Consider the following 19,003-nt stretch of genomic DNA (forward strand, 5'->3'; position numbering starts at 1 on the left):
GTACCACAGTATGCACACACTTGGCTTATAGGTTAAATGGAGTTTCCTCCTGGTAAATTTAAAATGAAATGCAATCATATTGATAGCTGAAGTGGTTGAACATAGCCCTTTGTGAATGTGGGAGACCCACAGGTGTTGCACATTGCACATGTTTTCAGATTTTTATCAATTTATTGATCAGTTGTCCTGACTTTCAAAGATTTACATTGCAAGCTTCTTTAATTTTAGCCACCCTTCTCTCTCTTGTTAAATATATTTAATCTGTGGTATGAATAAAACATAATGATTAGGAAGATAGGTGAAGAAAGTTCTACGGTAGCTCTAAATGTGATCATTATTGCTTCTTCAATACTAAGTCACTTCCCCTACCCAGAATACCCTCCTCTGTAACAAAGAACACAAAAGGGAAGAGAAAAAGTCTGGGAAGTAAGATAGAGAACAGCAGGCTGAATGATTTAAAAGAAAAAAAAAAACAGTGTTAGGAGAATGCATAACTGTTGCACTGTACACAGAATATGGATTAATGGATTAATGTCAACCTGGAAGGAATTTTATTGTAGCATGTCATAAAGTTCTGCACTTGGACATGACATATTCTTTTTATTAAAGATTTAGAATAAATACATAGCACAAACAAAAAATTTAGTAGATGAGAGGAATCTAGTAAAGAAAATCCAAGTTCCTGAATTTGAACTTTGTGCCAGTGCCAAGCTCTGATCCATTCTACACTTTTGGATGAGAGGTATGGGTCCTGATCCTATCTCTGGTGCATTCTGGATCATGCTGACACTGTCCTGATACAATTCTTGTTAAAGTGACTGAGTCCTAGTACCTCCTGCTTTTTTCTGACCTGGGGAAGAAAGCTTGCTTAGGAGCTGACAAAGCCATCTTCTGCCTCAATCCCTTTCCCCATTCTCTGCGTCAACTTCCTACACTGCTCTCAACCCTATCTCTACCTCTATTTTCCACTATTACTCATCAGGGATTAGTTTTGTTCCCTGGTTTGGGTCTATATATCAGAAATCCTACTACTTCAGGATACCTTGAGGGCCCCATGTCTTCCATTGCCTGGGTGTTTCTGTCCCATTTCCATATTCTTGGTTAGTCAGTTACTGAAAGTTGGCTTTGTCTCCTACTGTGACTTGGACAGGCCAGAATCTCAGATCTCATTGACTTCAACAGAGGATTCATCAATGATATGATTACACTGGCTCCAGACCTCACTGAAGCCTTATCAATATACCCACAGTTTCCTGACTGTCTGCTTGTGCAATCCTGGATGTAAGAAGGAGCATTTTTTCTTTTTCAGTTTTGCTGGAGTATTTCAGAGGAAGTATACTTGACCAAAGGTCTCAAGGGCTGTCTTGTGGAAGAATTTTTCATACTCCATATAGTCTATGTGCTTCCACTTTTGTTAACAGGGAGGTAGATTTTTGGTTCAACATAAGGTAGCAAATTCTCTGTCATAGATACTATAGGAAGGATTTTTGTATCATGTGAAACTTTTACGATTTCTTACAGAGTATGGAATAATATATTAGGTATTTTACCTGTATCATATCACCTATATTATATGAACTATTTTTAATGATTAGCATGTATATTTTTTAGCAAGTATTGACTTTTGGAGGTCAGAATCCAATATATTTTTAGTAATTATTCAGAGCACCTAACACAATATGACTGAGCCCTCAGGAAATACTATTTTAGAATGAAGAAAGGGGAAATTAAGAAAAATGTCTTAGAATATGCTGTAGAGAACAACACAGCATGGAATAGGGTAGAACAGACCAAGTCATTCCTTTTCTTCTCTGACCTCTATGATTTCTAATGTTGGACAACCCCAACAACATTTGTCCCATAATCATTCTTGAAGTGTAAGTCACTGTGTTTGTTTAATAAAGGAGTTTGACTTGGACCCTTAGATTCTATGAAGTAGGTTCTGCTGAGGCAGCAGGAGAAACTACTGGGAAAGAAGGTAAGATCTCTGCTTTTTCACTCAATTCCATGATCTGGATTGAACTTTCCTTCTTTGAAAGCCAGAATGCAGGGTAGACTGGTTCAGCAAAGTCACAGTTAAACTTGTGAATCAGAACCATAGTATCATACTCAATCCCATAGAAGGAGAGAATGTTCCCTACATAGTTCAGGTAGATCCCAAGTCTCTGGAATTGACCAACCCCCAGTGGAGTCTCAGAGCCACTGTGCCAGGCACTAAACTCCTTCCCATTCCAGTGGATACTCCAAGAAAAACTATTCCCTGAGATACAACTACTGCTGTCTGAACCCTTCGGATCTATGTTTTTATTAGTCACACCAACATAAACACCTGCTCCCTTGATCTCCAGTTCAAAATAATATTGACCTAAGTACAGACTCTGCTTGGATAACACTTGTCTCCAATGCTCAAATCTGCTAGGATGGTCTGGGTATGGGTGTTCCCAGGGAGAGGTATTTGTGACCTTGTGGTTGTCATCCTGGAGCCTGAGATACCTATGAGCTGTATCAGGATCAACCGTGATGGGGTAGGCATCTAAAGAAACACAAGAGAAAGGAGAGTGGTTAAGAAAACATCAATAATCAAGTGAATACACCTACCAATCCAGCTGACCACAGATACAAATAAAACACAAAGTCCCCCCTGTTCTCTAGTCAGGACTATACTTAGGTTATAGTTTCACCAAATAGCATAGGGAAAAAGTAGAAGATGAAAAGTATTCATTTGTTTCCTAATCTCTAGGTTTTTGACAGTTAAACCATTTGTTAAATACGAATAGTGACATAACAACTGTTTATTGATGAAAAGCTTTGGAAAAGATTTAACTCTGCAAGGCATCTTTGTTGAAAGAAAGATGGCTATGGAAAAGACCCCTATTAAAGCTTTGAGATAGAACCAAGTACCCTCCAAATTCCCATAGTTAATAGACTTTGAGCAGTGAGAACAATCAATTTTAAGGGTTAAATAACTGGCCAAATCTTCCCCGAGAGCTTGCCTAAGACCCAAGTCAACATATCTGAAATTCACCATATTTAGCAAAATAGGTTGTATTTATATTAAGTCAATTTCATTCACTATGCAGAAAAAAATAATCTTTTTCTATAAAAGGCACATTTTTATTGCTTGACATAACTTTATTATATAAGCTTTACAACTTATACTAGATAGAGGGAGGATAAAAGCAAAGAGGGAGAAAAAGGTAAAGGAGAAAAGATTTGATTTTTGTTAGAAGGGAAACAATTCAAGAGTGCAAAAGCCAGATCTAAGCAATGAATAAGTTGGAGTGGGCTGGACAGGTTCATTATTAAAAAATAATGTTGATCAGTAGGTCTGATTACAGATTGGAAAAACTATAAATTGAGGGACACCATACAAGGAAAAAGATAGAATCTGTTAACTTGGAAGACAAAAATTACTAAATGTACAATTTATCCAATTTTAAAATTAAGAATGGGGAAAACTTTTCATTTTATAAATAAAATCATATTTGTATGGCATATGTTCCATATGATAGTTGGTATTACTAATGTCTGATACCAAAGCCTCCTCATGGTATGGAGGTGGCACTAGGTTCTCCAAAGACTAAGTTAACAGGGTTCAAGCTCTAGTGATCTTTTAAATTTAAAAGGCATTTATTTTTATTAATTCCTTTTGTTTTTACATCACATTCATTTCCAAATATATATATATCTCTTCCTAACCCCTATTTAGCAGACATTCCCTTGTTACAAAGATTTTAAAGGAATTTTTTGGGGAAATCATCAAAATAAACAATACATAATAGATGATACATTATTCGACATCCAAAGTCCTCCAACTCTGTAATGAAGGAGACAGAGTGCAGTTTTTCAACTCTCCTCCAGGGCCAAATATGGTCATTACAATGTCCCACATTCGGTTCCTTTTTCTGGAGTTTTTTGCTTACTGTTGTGAATAGCCAGAGGAATCCGTAGTCACACTCTCCTAGGCATAGTTCCTATTTCACAGCACTAGTACATTTAAGATTTAACCACATCAAATTCTAGTTAAAACAAGTTGTTGAAACTCTCCTAAAAGCTTACTGAAATGGCATAATTTTAATTCTACCTTCCTCATCCTGAGCAGTCTTTAATATTGAAAGAATTCTTTTACTTACAATCTATATTCACAGACCCCAATTCCCCATTAGCAAGTCAAAGCTGTCATGGAAAATTTGAAAATTCCCTTTGAAAATTCCAGTGGTTCTACACCTTCCACTACAAAATACATTCCACTGCTCATTTGTCACTTTTTGTAGCACAGTAAAAACCCATTAAATTGATACAGCACAATTTTCTTCGGTATTCTTCAATCTCTGGGTACCTAAATGATTTCCAGATTCAAAACTTAACCAAAGGTTTTAAGTATGGGCTTAATATGGCAATCCTCTAAAAGAGGGCCTAAGTGTGGACAGGCTCATGAACATGTTGGCCACAGGGTGGCTCCCTTTCTTCAGTGATTCCCTAATAGCCCTAAGATCAAATACAAACCCTTCCAGTTAGCATTTACAAAAGCACTTCACAATCTGCCTCTAACATAATTTCCAGGCTTTGCACTAACTGTCCTTCAAGACTGGAATACATTCCTCACCTCATCTTCACATTTTAGAAATCCTAGTTTCTTTTGAAGCTCAGTCCAAATGCTACCCTCTGCCCACCTCCTGTCTCTGAGTTCTCATTTCTTCTCCATGAAATTACCTTGTTTTGTATATACTTATATGTGTGTAAGTCCATATCAATAATGAGTGCTGCTGGGATTTATAGTTTTTCCTATCTGGAAAGAGAGAGTAAAGGATCATAACAAACCTGGGAACTTGGTAATTTGGTAGTGAGGAGTAGTCCCTGACTGGACATCAGACAGCAAAGGCAGCTGATTGCAAGTGAACACCTTGATACCCAGAAATGAATATAATTATGAGCAGTTTTAATCTTGTCTGGCTCGCTGATCTACTTACGGAACAATCTGCCTAGACAGAACTTAATGTTTGCCTGAATATACCCGCATCATGACTACTGAGAACAAGCAAATTTATCTATTCTTAAGCATTATGTCCAGTTAGAGAAGAGAGAAAGACAAGGAAAGAGCAAAAAAAGAAGGAAGTGGAAAGAATGGGAAGAGAAAGAGAAAAAAAAGAAACAAGATAAACCAACAGGAAGCCAGAGGAAATGAAGAAAGACAGGCAAACAAGTATACACAAAATCACACAGACATATAAAGAGCCAGTAAGAACAACATTTATGTGGGGAAAGATTAGCTTTCATTAATCCAAAAAAAAAAAAAAATACTATATGACCTCAGAATTAGAAGGGACCTATAAGGCCATCTAGTTATACCTCACTGCCCAAAACACAAATCCCTTTTGCAATATAGTCTACATTCTCTTTCCCCCAGTAACAAGAAACTCATTTTCTAGTAACACAGTCTATTATATTTTCTGACCATTCAAATTGTTAAAAAGTTCTTCATAGGATTTAGAACCAGGAGACATTTTAAAATCCTTAAAGATTTACTAAATTGGTAGATCAGGTTAGGGTTATATATATAATTTAATAAGATATAGGTAAAGTTTTTGATAAAATATCTCTTCTTGTTCTTGAGATAAATATGGGAGGTAGAACAAGGGTAGCCAAAGAGGAGGTTCTATATGCCTAAGTGCCTGTGAGACCAATACAATCTCACTAACTTCAGCTATAATCACCCAATATTCCCCTACTTGGCCCTTTCCTAATACTACTCCGCAAATTCCCAACCTCTTCCCTTATGTTATTAACACTTTGGGATGATTATGATTCAGGCATCCACAACTACTGTTTGGAAAATCCTCTCCTTTCCACAGTATGCTCACCAACCTGGTATTCAGATGGCCTCATGGACATAGCAAGTACTCTTTGGCTGTCTCTGAACTCCTAGGCAGTTTACAGTGAATAAGAGCCTCACTCCCCTCCTTTTTGCTTTTGATATGATGGACTAAGTTGCACAGGGTGAACAGACATGGATGTGTTGTGACACACATCACAGAACCCTTTCTTCCCAAACCCACCCCTCTTTTGTAGCTCCTCTTTTCTGTCAAGAGCACTACATCCTTTCACGGCACCAGTTACATGTGATCCTTCCAGTCTACTTCTAATTTACAATATTATAATCATAAACAATTTGAAAAGCATGCTATTCAATACAACTTACATTTGAGAAAATCAATTCTGCTGCTAGGTTCAGGTATTGAAGTCCAGGATTTGTGGGGCACAACTGCAGACATTTGGGTACTGATCTCCTCTGAAAAATGAGTATAGGCCTGTTAGTTGGATTGTCAGGGAGCCTAAGAAATCTAATCTTCCTGTGCAGTTTTTTTCCCTGTACTGCTAATGACTCACATTTTAATGGAATAGGACAAACGTCCCAGTATGCTCGGTGGATAAACTTTTGGAGGAGTTATTTTTCTCAAAGCAAAATAATTTGCTAAAGATCCTAAAGTTTTTCTCTTTTTTTAGATTGGGATGAAGTAGAGGGTTAGTTTGCTTGAGGTATACATCATAGGGCAGGACATCAGAAAACTAAGAAATTAGCTTGAATAAGTGTTGGGCAATGGAGGACAAGTCACTTAACCTCTCAGGAACCTCAGGCCATTCTATAAAGTTATAATTTAGACTTTCCCTGTTACTTATGTGAACATAAGCAAGTTACTTAACATCTCAGTATCCTAGCATCTCTCCAACTCTTTAAATTATAGACTAGTTGCTGAGCTTCATTAGTGAAGGGAGTTTCCTATTTTCTCTACATTGGGAGTTCTCCCTATAGATAGAATCATTGATCCAGGGAAACAACAATACCAGCAAGGCTGAGAAGTGGTATAGACAAAAACATATCTTGACTAGTACCTCTCTTTCCCTTTTCCTCTTTTCAATCTCTCCTTTTTCCTCCTAGCTCCTTCCCCCTCCCCATTGTGCATGCTCTCTCTCGCTCTCTCTCTCTCTTACACACACACACACACACACACACACACACACACACTCTGCAATTGGGTCCATATCTGTTACATTGCTCCATAGTCAGAAGGGACTTTACCTTCCTTGGCAAACTCTTCTAGCTTTTCCTTGTAGTTCTGCAGAAATTGGATTAAATGTCCTGTGCAGTCTATGATCACCTTTTGTATGCCGGAAAGTTTTTCCTTTGATCCAATATGAACACTGGGGAAAGGACTATCCCTAATATTCTTCTTAAATTTACTATATTCCTACAGATGGGGACAAAAGAAAGACAAAACAAAATATATGTTGACTCAATTACTTCTTGAATTTAACTTCTAGAAATTGGGTGGATTTGATCTACATGAGAAAATACTCAAAAAGGTTAAAAGACTTTTGCATGATTACATAGTTGTTAACCTCTTCCAACCATTATTTGTTCTCTGCAGCTATGTATGTGTGGGAGAAGTAAATGAAATTACCCTCTCCAGATAACCCCCAGAGACTGACTTCTGTAAATACCCTGAAGATAGCTTCCAGTGAACCTCCTTGCTGCCCTTGTCTTACCAAGCCCTATTATTGCACCATGAACTTCCCTAACATGTTTCTAACACACAGACCCTTTTCTCCTTAGAAATACCCCTGCTTTAAGGCATGATAACTGCTTCTTGTTCTGTAGTAGCCATTTTGTGGTAAATGACCCTTCGTGAACTGTAAGACCACCAGCAAGTGCTAGTGTCCTACAGTGTATCCCTTTTTCTTTTTATCAGTACAAAAAGACTGAGCTACAAAAAATAAAGGATTCCAGAGCCCTAGGAAAGTTCTCTCTGTTTGACCAGTCAAGCAGTTTTCTTTGATTAAGTAAAAATAGCTATGCTAAGATGATAACTCCCTTATGTATCTCCTGTAGCTAATAACATACATTTTTCTTTTTCTACTCTTTTTGGCATAAAAAGAATGGTCATCTATGTTTTATGAATAAACATCTTTCTTTCCTTTGTTCCACATAATGACATATTGAATAATGTTTAGCCAATGAATGCTACCCTCAAATTTGTATAAAAGGAACCCCTTACTCCTCACTCATTGTATATGCCTTCCCCCTTGACTGGCTAGAATAAAGGCTTCTTTCTTCATTCTTTAATTGACTCCTTAATGCTACTATCTGACCCTCAAGAACCCAGATTGGTGAGTACTGATCCTCTTGGGTTCTTCCAAATTTGCACTACCTAAGTTTAACACTAAAAAAAAAAAAAACCAATATCAGATTTAAGTGACAGAGGTATATTGGAGCAAATATTTTGTGTACCTGCATTCCCAGAGGAAAGGGAATGCAGGGCATTACTGAAGCTGCCAAAATAAAAATGTTTTATGCTACATTTCTTGATCGACTTACCACCAAAAGTTTCAATATCCAGGATTAACTCTAGGATTTATATTGACCATCATGAGGGTGAGCCAGTCTCAGCATAAACATGCTCATGGGCAATCTTTTTTTTTTTTTAATTTGAGTACTGAGTTACTTTACTTATTTTTTTTTTAAATCACAATTACAATTTTTAAAAATTAACATGATTTTTAAAGATTTTGAGTTCCAAATTCTCTCTCCTTCTTCCCCCTCCTCCACCCATTCAGAATGCAAACAATATATAGGTCATACATATGAAGATACACAAAATATATGTCCATGTTAGCCATGTTGTAAAAAAACTCTAAAAAACACATGTACAAATCCCCCAAACAAACAAGAAAAATAAGGACAGTATCTGCCCTTGAAGGATTCACAATCTAATGGAGGTAGCAACAAAGCAAGCAAATATGTACAAACAAGCTATGTATGGAATAAATAGGAAATAACAGAGGAAAAGCACTATAAATGAGAATGGAAAGAATCTGGATACAATGTTACAATAAATTATTAAGTGAAATTGCCCTGAAGTTTTCTAGAAAAAGAGGGTAAAATAGAAATAGAAAAAAATCTACCATTCACCACCTGAAAAAGATCCTATGTGGAAAACTTACAGGAATGTCGTAGCCAATTTTCAAAACTCCTGGGTTAAGAAGATATTGCAAGCAATAAGGAAAAAAACAATTTAAATACTAAAGAAATACAGTCAGGTTTTCAGAAGACCTAGCAGGTCTTAGAACATTATATTTCAAGAAGCAAAAGAGTTGGGGTTGTATCCAACTTACCCAGCTGAGTATAATCCTAAAGAAAAAAAAGTGAACATTTGACAAGCCAAAAGACTTTCAGGTTATTTGTTAACAAAAAGACCAGAACTCAATGGAAAATTTGATAGAAAAGATTCAGAAGATATAAAAGGAAAACATTAATGCCTAATTATAAGGCACTCATTAAAGTCAAACAATATACTTATTATATATATGAAAATGTTATCAATATTCTTAAAACTGTCATCATTATAGTTTGAAACAAAGATTGCAGGTGAATTGTGTATGATGGAGTAATTCTAAAAAACAAAACTGAGTATGAAAAGGTAAAAGAGAGAAATGATATTATAAAAATGGGACATGAAAGGAAGAACTACTCCGGAGAAAGAAGGTGGGGTTGAAGGACTGGTAATATTGGAAACTTTATCTTATCTGGGTTGAAGAGTAGATATTGTGTACATCTGGAAGGGTGTAGAAGTCTTCTGAACATGCCAGAAAGGTGAGAAAACTGGGGGATGGTGGGGGAGGGACTTTATATAGATTGGGATTTGGGACAGTGGGGGAGAGGATAAAGAGGGACTTTTGGATGGATGTGTAGATTGGGATTGGGAACATGAAGGGAGAAGATAAAGTAACAGGGATAGGGTAAACAGAGAGACTGAGAAAGAAAATAGTAAAAATGAGATGGAGGAAAATTCACAAATGGTAATTGAAATGTTGAATGTAAGTGCGATGTTCATAGCAGCTCTCTTTGTGGTGGCAAAGAACTGGAAAGTGCAAGGATCTCCATCAATTGGGGAATGGCTAAATTAGTTGTGGTGTATGGTTGTGATGGAATACTATGGTGTAAAAGAAATGATAAGCTCAATGATCTTAGAAAGACATGGAAAGATTTGTATGAAATGGTGAAGAGTGAAGTGAGCACAGCCAAGAGAACACTGTAACAGCAATATTGCTTTGTATACAATATTGTTATTGCATAAAGTAACAGCAATATTATTTTAAGAAATACTTCGAGTATTAAGTCATTTTGACTATTATAAATACATAAATTAAAAATAAAGGACATATGAAGAAAGATGCTATCTACATCCAGAGAAAGAACTGAAAAATAGAAATTATGTATAGAATAATTTTACACATATGTACTTATTTGTGGCTAATGGTAGCCATCTCTAAGATGGGATGAGGGGAGAGAAGGGAAAAAAAGAAATTTACATGATAACTTTATTATGTCTTTAAAAGAAATAGCAAGTTGTACATAAGAGATTTGCAGTTTAAAATGCAATCATCTTTTTTTTTAAAAAAATATACTGTTATAGAGATGCTTGTGCTATTCCATAAGTTAAAAATAAAATAATTTTTTAAAAGAGAGTTTAAAAAGGACTTTTTTAAAAAAAAAAAGTATAGAAAGTGGGATTTTAGCTGAGACTTAAAAAAATCCAGGGAAAGGTTTGCCTTGGCAAGAAGTAAGCCAAGGCAAAAGTAAGAGTAGATTGGGACAAAAAACGTCTGAGTGATATGAGAGAAGGAAGAAAGAAGAGGGAATTCTTGATGAATGGCCTCAACTTTTTAAGCAAAGTATGAGACAAGGGTCTTAGCTGAAAGAAGATGGGGAAGAGGAGTCATAGGGAGTTTGGAGAGGGATGAAAAGGTTCAGAAGAGCCACTGTGGAGAATGGGATACAGAGTTGATAAGGGAGGTATAGAAAAATTGCCTAGCATCAATGAGGGCCCAGTTGAAGTTATATAACATGGTTGGTTGTTGTCCTTTGTTCTCAAAGGGGACCAAAATAACATCACCATGATAAAGTGAAATTTCAGTGTGTCCGACTGTGGCTGATCAGATCAATATGAGCTTGGAATGCTCTACTAGAGGTTGGGCATATATAGTCTGTGTAAATATTTGGGGTGGATACTCCAAACTTGTGGATCCTATGTTTACTTTGTGCTGTCTCAATTCTGTTTTACTCATAGAGCACAGCTCTCTTTCTGATGTGGGCACACCATGCTGAGCGGTCCTGTCCCAATGTTTCCCATGTTGCACAGTCAAATCCAAAGTTTTTGAGAGAGACCTTGAGAATGTCCTTGTATTGCTTCTTCTGACCACCATGTGATCTCCTGCCTCATGTAAGTTCTCCATAAAATAGTCTTTTTGGCAAGAGTACATTTTGCATTGGAATAACGTGGCCAGTCCATTGGAGTTACATTGTGTGATGAGCAGGGGGAAAAGGTAGAAAAGAACAAAGTAAAAAGTGTACAGGAGAAGATAAAAGAAAACCCACAAGAAAGCAAAGAAAAGGTGGACAACTTTCAACATAACACACAGTATTTAATATATATGCTTTCTTAAAATGGAAAGTTATTGTTATATATACTGAATCCTCTCCTATGTTCTGCTGTACACATGGCATATTTTTTCTTTTCTTATTTTGTATTTAATATTTAAGTTTATAATGTGCTTCTTTTTCTTTTCCTATGTATTTAAGTGTTAGAAACTGGGGTGGGGAAAGGTTAAACTCTCTATATATTTCCTACATGGGAAGATGATACTTGTAACTCCTAAGAATTTTCTCATTATTAGGACAGTTAGAAGGAGTATACATAGACAGAGGACACAGGTGTGAGAAAGAGGGGAAGCACTGGGAGAATGGGAAGGGAGAGGTAGAAAGGGGGTAAATTATCTCATATAAAAGAGGTATGAAAGGAAGAGCTTTTAGAATGGAGGGGAAGATGGGGAGAAGTCATGGGTAACGACTGAACTTTACTTTCATTGGAATTCACTCAAAGAGGGAAAAATGTATATACTCAGTTAGGTGTAGAAATCTATCTTCCCCTACTGGGAGGTAAGATAAAAGAAGAGGGCAGATTAGGGGAGGTGGTTGTCAAAAGCAAAGCAGACTTTTGAGGAGGAATAGGGTGAAAGGAGAGAGAGAGAAGGATAAAGAAGGGAAAAAATCAAATGAAGAGAAATACATAATTAGTAATCATAACTGTGAATGTTAATGGAATGAACTCACCCATAATATAGAAGCAAATAGGAGAATGGACTAAAATTCAGAATCCAAAATATGTTGTTTATAAAAAAAAACACACTTAAAACAGAGAGACACACACTTCAACTGATGTTTAAAACAAGCATTTCTGACAAAGCAAAAACAAGAATAGATCTAAATAAAAGAGATAAGCAGGGAAACTGTATTTTCCTGAAAGACACCATAGACAATGAAATAATATCAATATTCAACACATATGCACCAAATGGTACATCATCCAAATTCTTAAAAGAAAATTTAAATGAATTACTGGAGGAGATAGCAAAACAATACTTGTGGGAAACCAATTTCCCCTCTCAGAACTAGATAAATCAAACAAAAATTAAACAAGAAGGAAGTTTAGGAGATGAATAGAACTTTAGATTTTTAAAAAGAGGAAAAGCAAATTACCAGCATCAAAAATTTTAAAAAAAGATGAATTCTCCCCAATTGATAAATGGTCAAAGGATATGAACAGGCAATTTTCAGAGGAAGAAATTAAAGCTATCTATAATCATATGAAAAAATGCTCTAAATCACTATTGATTAGAGAGATGCAAATCAAAACAACTCTGAGGTACCACATCACACCTATAAGATTGGCAAACATGACAGAACAAGAAAATGATAAATGCTGGAGAGGATGTGGGAGAGTTGGAACACTATTTCATTGTTGGTGGAGCTGCGAGCGCATCCAACCATTCTGGAGAGCAATTTGGAACTATGCCCAAAGGGCTACAAAAATGTGCATACCCTTTGACCCAGCAATATTGCTACTAGGACTATATCCCCAAGAGATCATAAAAATGGGAAAGGGTCCCACATGTACAAAAATATTTATAGCAGCACTCTATGTAGTTGCCAAAAACTGGAAGTCAAGGGGATGTCCATCAATTGGGGAATGGCTGAATAAATTATGGTATATGAATGTAATGGAGTACTATTGTGCCATAAGAAATGATGAACAAGAAGACTTCAGAGAGGCCTGGAAGGACTTATATGAGTGAAAGGAGCAGAACCAGGAGAACTTTATGCACAGCAATGACCACAGTGTGTGAGAGTTTTTTCTGGTAGACTTAGATTTTTGTAATAACACAAGAACTTCTTACAAAAAAAAAAAAAATCCCAATGGTGGATCTCAAGGCAAAATGCCTTCCACACTCAGAGAGAGAAATATGGAGGTCACTCACATAATGTAGCAGATCATGTTTGTGTATGTGTATGTGTTTGTGTATCATGTTCTGATTTGTTATACGATTTCTTTCATTTATCTTAGTCTGACTACATAGCATGACTATAGTGAAAATATACTCAATAGGAAAGTATATGTAGAATCTATACAGAATTGTATGCAGTCGTGGGGAGGGAGGGGGGTAGTGGGGGGTAGGTGGGGGGGATAAAATCGCAATTGTATGGCAGTGATTGTTAAACATTAAAAAAATAAAAATAAAAAAAAAGAGAAGCAAAAAAAGATGAATTCACCAACAACTGAGAGGAAATTAGAGGAATTTTTAGGAGCTATTTTGCCCAATTGTATTCCAATAAATCTGACAATCTAAGTGAAATTAATAAATATTTTTATGATAAAAATTGCCCAGATTAACAGAAGAGGAAATAGAAGACTTAAATCAGACTATCTTAGAAAAAGAAATTGAACAAGCCATCAAGGAGATGCCTAAAAAAATCCCTAGGGCCAGATGGATTCACAAGTGAATCCTACCAAATAGTTAAAGAACAATTAATTCCAATATATAATCTATAAACTACTTGGAAAAAAAATAGGCAAAGGAGTCCTACAAAATTCCTTTTATGACACAGATATGGTGCTGATACCTGCACCAGGAAGAGCCAAAACAGAGAAAGAAAACTAATTTAATTTCTCTAATGAATGCAAAAATTTTAAATAAAATATTCACAAGGAGATTATAGCAACACAAATATCATATACTATGATCAGGTGGTATTTATACCAGGAATACAAGGCTAGTTCAATATTTGGAAAACTATCAGCATAATCAACCATATCAACAACAAAACCAATAGAAATCTTATGATTTTCTCAATAAAGGGAAAACAGCAACAACGACAGAGGGCTCTAATTGTAGCCTTTCATAATTACCCACAAGGAAGAAGGCAGGTCAGTATGTTGCCCATCCTTTTGCATTGTCCACACTGCCATACCTCCAAGAAAAGGACATTATTGGTAATGTTGGTCATCCTTTCCAGCACATGTCTGCTGTTTTCCAGCTCTTCATACTTGCTTTCCAGGTGTTTCTTGATGCCATTGGCCTGACTCAGGGCAACCTGTTTCTTCTCTTCCAGAAACAGAAGTACATCTTCCTGGGCCTTTTTAACTGCTACATGGAGCTCCCCAAATTGCTGTTCTGCCACATCTTTCATCTCAGAGACTGATACCTGGAGGGACCAGCACAAAATAACTATTTGATGTAGGCCCTTTAAGAAAATTTGATAAACAAAACTGCAAATTCACATACAAGAAATATGAGCAAGAATTATTTTTGTGCAATACAAATGGAGTCTGAATTATGCAAGGATTCATCATAAAATTCCTTTAAAAACTGAGATTTCCTAATGCATTGAAGAATTTCTATACTGATCATTACCAATGGGCTGGGCCATCACCAGTCATCTTGACTTTAGTTTTGCCACTGGAGTTTGATGACTGAGGGAAAGAGTGAGTCTGACGATTTTACACAGCTCTGCCTCACTTAAATCCAATTCAGGAACAAGACACTCTTGGGATGTGCCTGGTCCTCTTTAAGAACAAAGGACCACCACCAACAACAAACTACAAGCAATGGACAGGATTGGTAAAACGTAAGTCAACCCTGATTGGAGGACATTTCAATGAGGAGGTGGATTAATATTTCTCAGCTCCTCCCTATTACTTCATCTATGCAGGAAGGAAAGGGGAGGTTAGCAGAAAGCAAAGATCTCAAACTGCCTTCTGTTTAAAGGGTAATCGGAAACTAAGGGTCCTGCCCAAGTTGGTTAGGGAGTTAATTAAAAACTAAAAATTAAAGCCTTGGAGGCTGGGAGTAATTACTATATTCTATTATGCCCTTCACAAAAACTGACTGACCTTCAGAGATTAGGGTCTGAGGAAATGGATGGATTCACATAGAAAAATTGGTAATAAGTAATACAATCCAACATTAATTTTCCTCAGTATTTTTGTTAATACCTTGTTAAATTTAATACATGCTTTTAAAAACAAAGTATGTAACAAAAATTCACATTTTTACTAATTTTTTCTCTTATACTTTGTAGATATGAATGTTTGCATTTATTGATAATTGTGTTTATAAGAAAAAACAAAAAAATTAAGTTATGGCACAATATCCTTTTTAATATTTTAAAATATGAACAGGTAGCTGTGCTTCATGAGCAGATAACCATGCTATGCACAATATAAGCAGACAAGAACATAATTAGGAAAACTTTTTCAGCCTCTCCCAATTCCCTTTGTTTTTTCCTTTTCATTCTGTATGTAACTTGTTCCTATATATTTATTTGTTTGTTATCATCCCCATTATATTGTGAGGTCCTTGAAGGCAGGGACTGTCTTTTGCCTCTTTTTGTATCACTAGTGCTTAGCATAGTATCTGGCACATAGGAAGCATTTAATTAATTAGTGACTAAGATACGAACAGAATTTAGTACTATCGTCAATAACACTCTTAACAAAGACCTGGGCTTAAATCCAGCTTCTGACACATACTAAGTGACAGTGATCTACTCATTTAACCTTTCACTGCTTTAAGTCACTCTAAGACTATTGGAGAGGAGTTACCCATCTACATAAGTAGAGTGATTTTTCCTAACTTCCCTCACTGGTGAAATCATACGTCTGTTTTCCTGACACTCCATTTCCCTTCACCTCCACAAAAAAGGCATTGTATAATAGGAAGTAAATGATCAGCAATTGTCATGAATGACTGTAATTAGGATTAGTTTTACACAATCAAAGCAACTTTCTAGTTTTTTCTTTGGTAATAATAAATTTCTATTGCTGTTCAGTTGTTTTTCAGTTGTGTCCAACTCTTTGTGACCCTATTTGGGATTTTCTTGGCAAAGATATGGGAAGGGTTTGCTATTTTCTTCTCCCGCTCATTTTACAGATAAAGAAACTGAGGCAAACAGGGTCACATAGCTAGTAAGTGGCTGAGGCCAGATTTGAACTCATGAAGATAAACCTTTCTGACTCCAGGCCTGGCACTCTATCTACTGCACCCTTACTTGCCCAATATTTTATATAGTTTAATTTTTATTAGCTACACACTAATACTCATTGTCTTTAAAACAAACAAATGTCTGACATATGATTTGTAGCAGCCAGTATTCTCTGTGTCCCTATTCTGACCACCCCATTCATATTTCAAGGCTTTGTTTCCATGTCATTTCTCCTAGGTCCCTAATCTTTTCCATTCTATTCCTTATTTTCCTACTCCCAGCACAGAGTGATCTTCCTCCAAATCCACTATTTCTCTGATAGGGAGAATGGGCTCAAACAAATAAGCTTATGCTTATGCTCTTGGCTGCCTTTTCTGTGTTGTGCTTCCCTTCCTGAGTATGTTATCAAACATCATTCTTGAGGTATCTGTTTGAAGACTTGGAAGTGACTGTCAGAAGAGTGTATGAAACGGGGGTCTATTATCTCTCTCATTAAAGGACAAACTCCCCAGGAACTAAACCTTATCTAGGCTAAATACCTACGTCCAGAGTTGAGAAAAGCCCATAGGGAGAAGAGGAGGGTGCAGGTCCCCAACTCTTTGGGCTCACCATCAGTTCCTTACTGTTAGATCAAAATATTCAAGGCATTTTTTTTATAATGGTATCAAAAAATTGAAGAAAAAAGTTCCTCATTGATTGGGGAATAAAGTACATTATGGAATAGAATGGAATGTTATTGTACAATTAGAAAATTGAGTCCAAGGAATTCAGAGAAACATGGGAAGACATATGAAATATTGTAGAGTATAATTTGATGAATCAGGAAGATAATACATAGTGACTATACTGTTTTCTAAATGAAAACAAAGCTAAAAAGCAGACAAATTCAGATTAATTGCAATAACTAACCTTAGTCCAGGAAAATAAAAGATAAAACAAATTTCCTTTGTCTTAGTAGTGTCTACCTTTGCAATAGACTTACAGGAGCAATATACATGTTTGTCAATTTTTAAAATTGTTTTTCTTTTTTAAATTTCATATATACATACATATATATATTACTGGAACCCTGCTTCTCACTCTATTTCCCCTCCCTCCCACTGTGAAAGAAACAAAACTCTTCTTACAAATATGTAGTTAAACAAAACAAAACTTCCAATTGGCCACAAAAAAAAAATTCTCTCAATCTGCTCTGTGAGTCCATCACTTCTTTTTAAGTCAGGCGTTATATAGTATGTTTCATCAAGAGTCCTTTGGAATCATGATTGTGAAGTGAATACAAACAGTACCCTAGGGTTAAGCAGACTATAAGGGTTACCTTTCCAGTGCTTTGTAGGGCCCCTCCTGAGCTTCAGGGCATCCTAAAGTTTCTTCCTCTTCTCTTGAAATATCATAAAACTTCTCCTTATCATGAATCATAAAATTTCTTGTCTCCCTCATTCTGAGTCATAAAATTTCCCCTCTCCTTATCTCTAACCACCATAATATGAGCCCTAAAAGTACATCATCATCTTGAATATCTCTATATAAGCATAACTCTTCCAAAATCTGAGTCTCATTTAGCTTTCTTGCCAAGGAGGCCTGTGCTGCTTACAAGATAAATAAAGCTCCCAATGAATGGCTAAGAGAAAATTGTCTAAGTGAATTCTTTCATACCCAAACCGCTCTCCTGAATCTGACTTCAACTTTTAGTCATTGATTTGTTCAGAGTTCTAAAGTCTTTCAAAGTTGTTTGTCTTTACAATAATATTATTGTATAAATTGTTCACCTGGTTTTGCTCACTTCGCTTTGAATCAGTTCATGTAAGTATTCCTAGTTTTCTATGGAAATATCCTCTTCATTTCCTACTGCAAAATAGTATTCCATTATATTCATATACCATAACTTGTTCAGCCATTTCCCAGTTGATGGGTACCTCCTAAGTTTCCAGTTCTTTAAAACCACAACAAAGCTGCTACAAATATTTTTACATATGAATGCTTTTCTTTTACCTATTTGGGTATAGATATTTGCATTATTTAGTTTCGCTAAGTCAAAAGGTATGCATAATTTAATAACTTTTTTCATATTTAATCAATATTTCAGGACATGCCATGTTAAAAAAAAATCTTGCTTTTGACAATAATACTGAATTATTGAAGCACTTTCCATCCCAATGTACTTTTTAACATAAGTTATTTGGTATATAGGTTAATGCTAGTCCTGAAACCAATTGAGGACTCTACCATTCAAGAGCCCCAAGCACATTTCCTGGTGATAAAGAGGACTGGGGAGAAAAGGAAGTGGGTGGGGATTTTTTTGTTAGTTTTCAAAGGAAAAAGCACAGAGGGAGTGGATGTTTCATTGAAATTTCACCTTTATCGTATTACATAATGTTTATAGCAGATTCCAGAAGGCCATTATGCATTGTAATGCCACAATTCTCTTTCTGCAAAGTATTTACAAATGTGTTTATTGACTTACAATAACTAGTAAAAGGTAAAAAGGCAAACTCTTAATGTATTGTTTGCAGTGTTTGTTTTTGTTTTGGGATTTTTCTGAGGCTGGGGAAGGGATGACAAATGGTGGTCTGAGGATGGGGGATGTGCTATATCTCACCACACAGATTCCTTAACACAACAGCC

The 19,003-nt window shown here is 36.0% G+C and overlaps 1 protein-coding gene across 1 annotated transcript in view; it reads right to left on the minus strand.

Moving 5' to 3' along the window:
• Positions 1–534: 534 nt before the first annotated feature.
• Positions 535–19,003, minus strand: part of TRIM16 (tripartite motif containing 16) — a 32,684-nt gene continuing 14,215 nt past the window's right edge. Inside the window, exons 3-6 of the mRNA XM_072640934.1 lie at positions 14,366–14,599; positions 7,079–7,247; positions 6,200–6,289; positions 535–2,533 (exon numbers count right to left, since the gene is read on the minus strand). Of these exons, the coding sequence (XP_072497035.1) occupies positions 1,929–2,533; positions 6,200–6,289; positions 7,079–7,247; positions 14,366–14,599 (1,098 nt within the window). The 3' untranslated portion in view covers positions 535–1,928. The remainder of the gene's footprint in view (positions 2,534–6,199; positions 6,290–7,078; positions 7,248–14,365; positions 14,600–19,003) is intronic.

Source organism: Notamacropus eugenii, chromosome 2 (assembly GCF_028372415.1).
Source record: "Notamacropus eugenii isolate mMacEug1 chromosome 2, mMacEug1.pri_v2, whole genome shotgun sequence".
Classification (NCBI taxonomy): Eukaryota; Metazoa; Chordata; class Mammalia; order Diprotodontia; family Macropodidae; genus Notamacropus; species Notamacropus eugenii.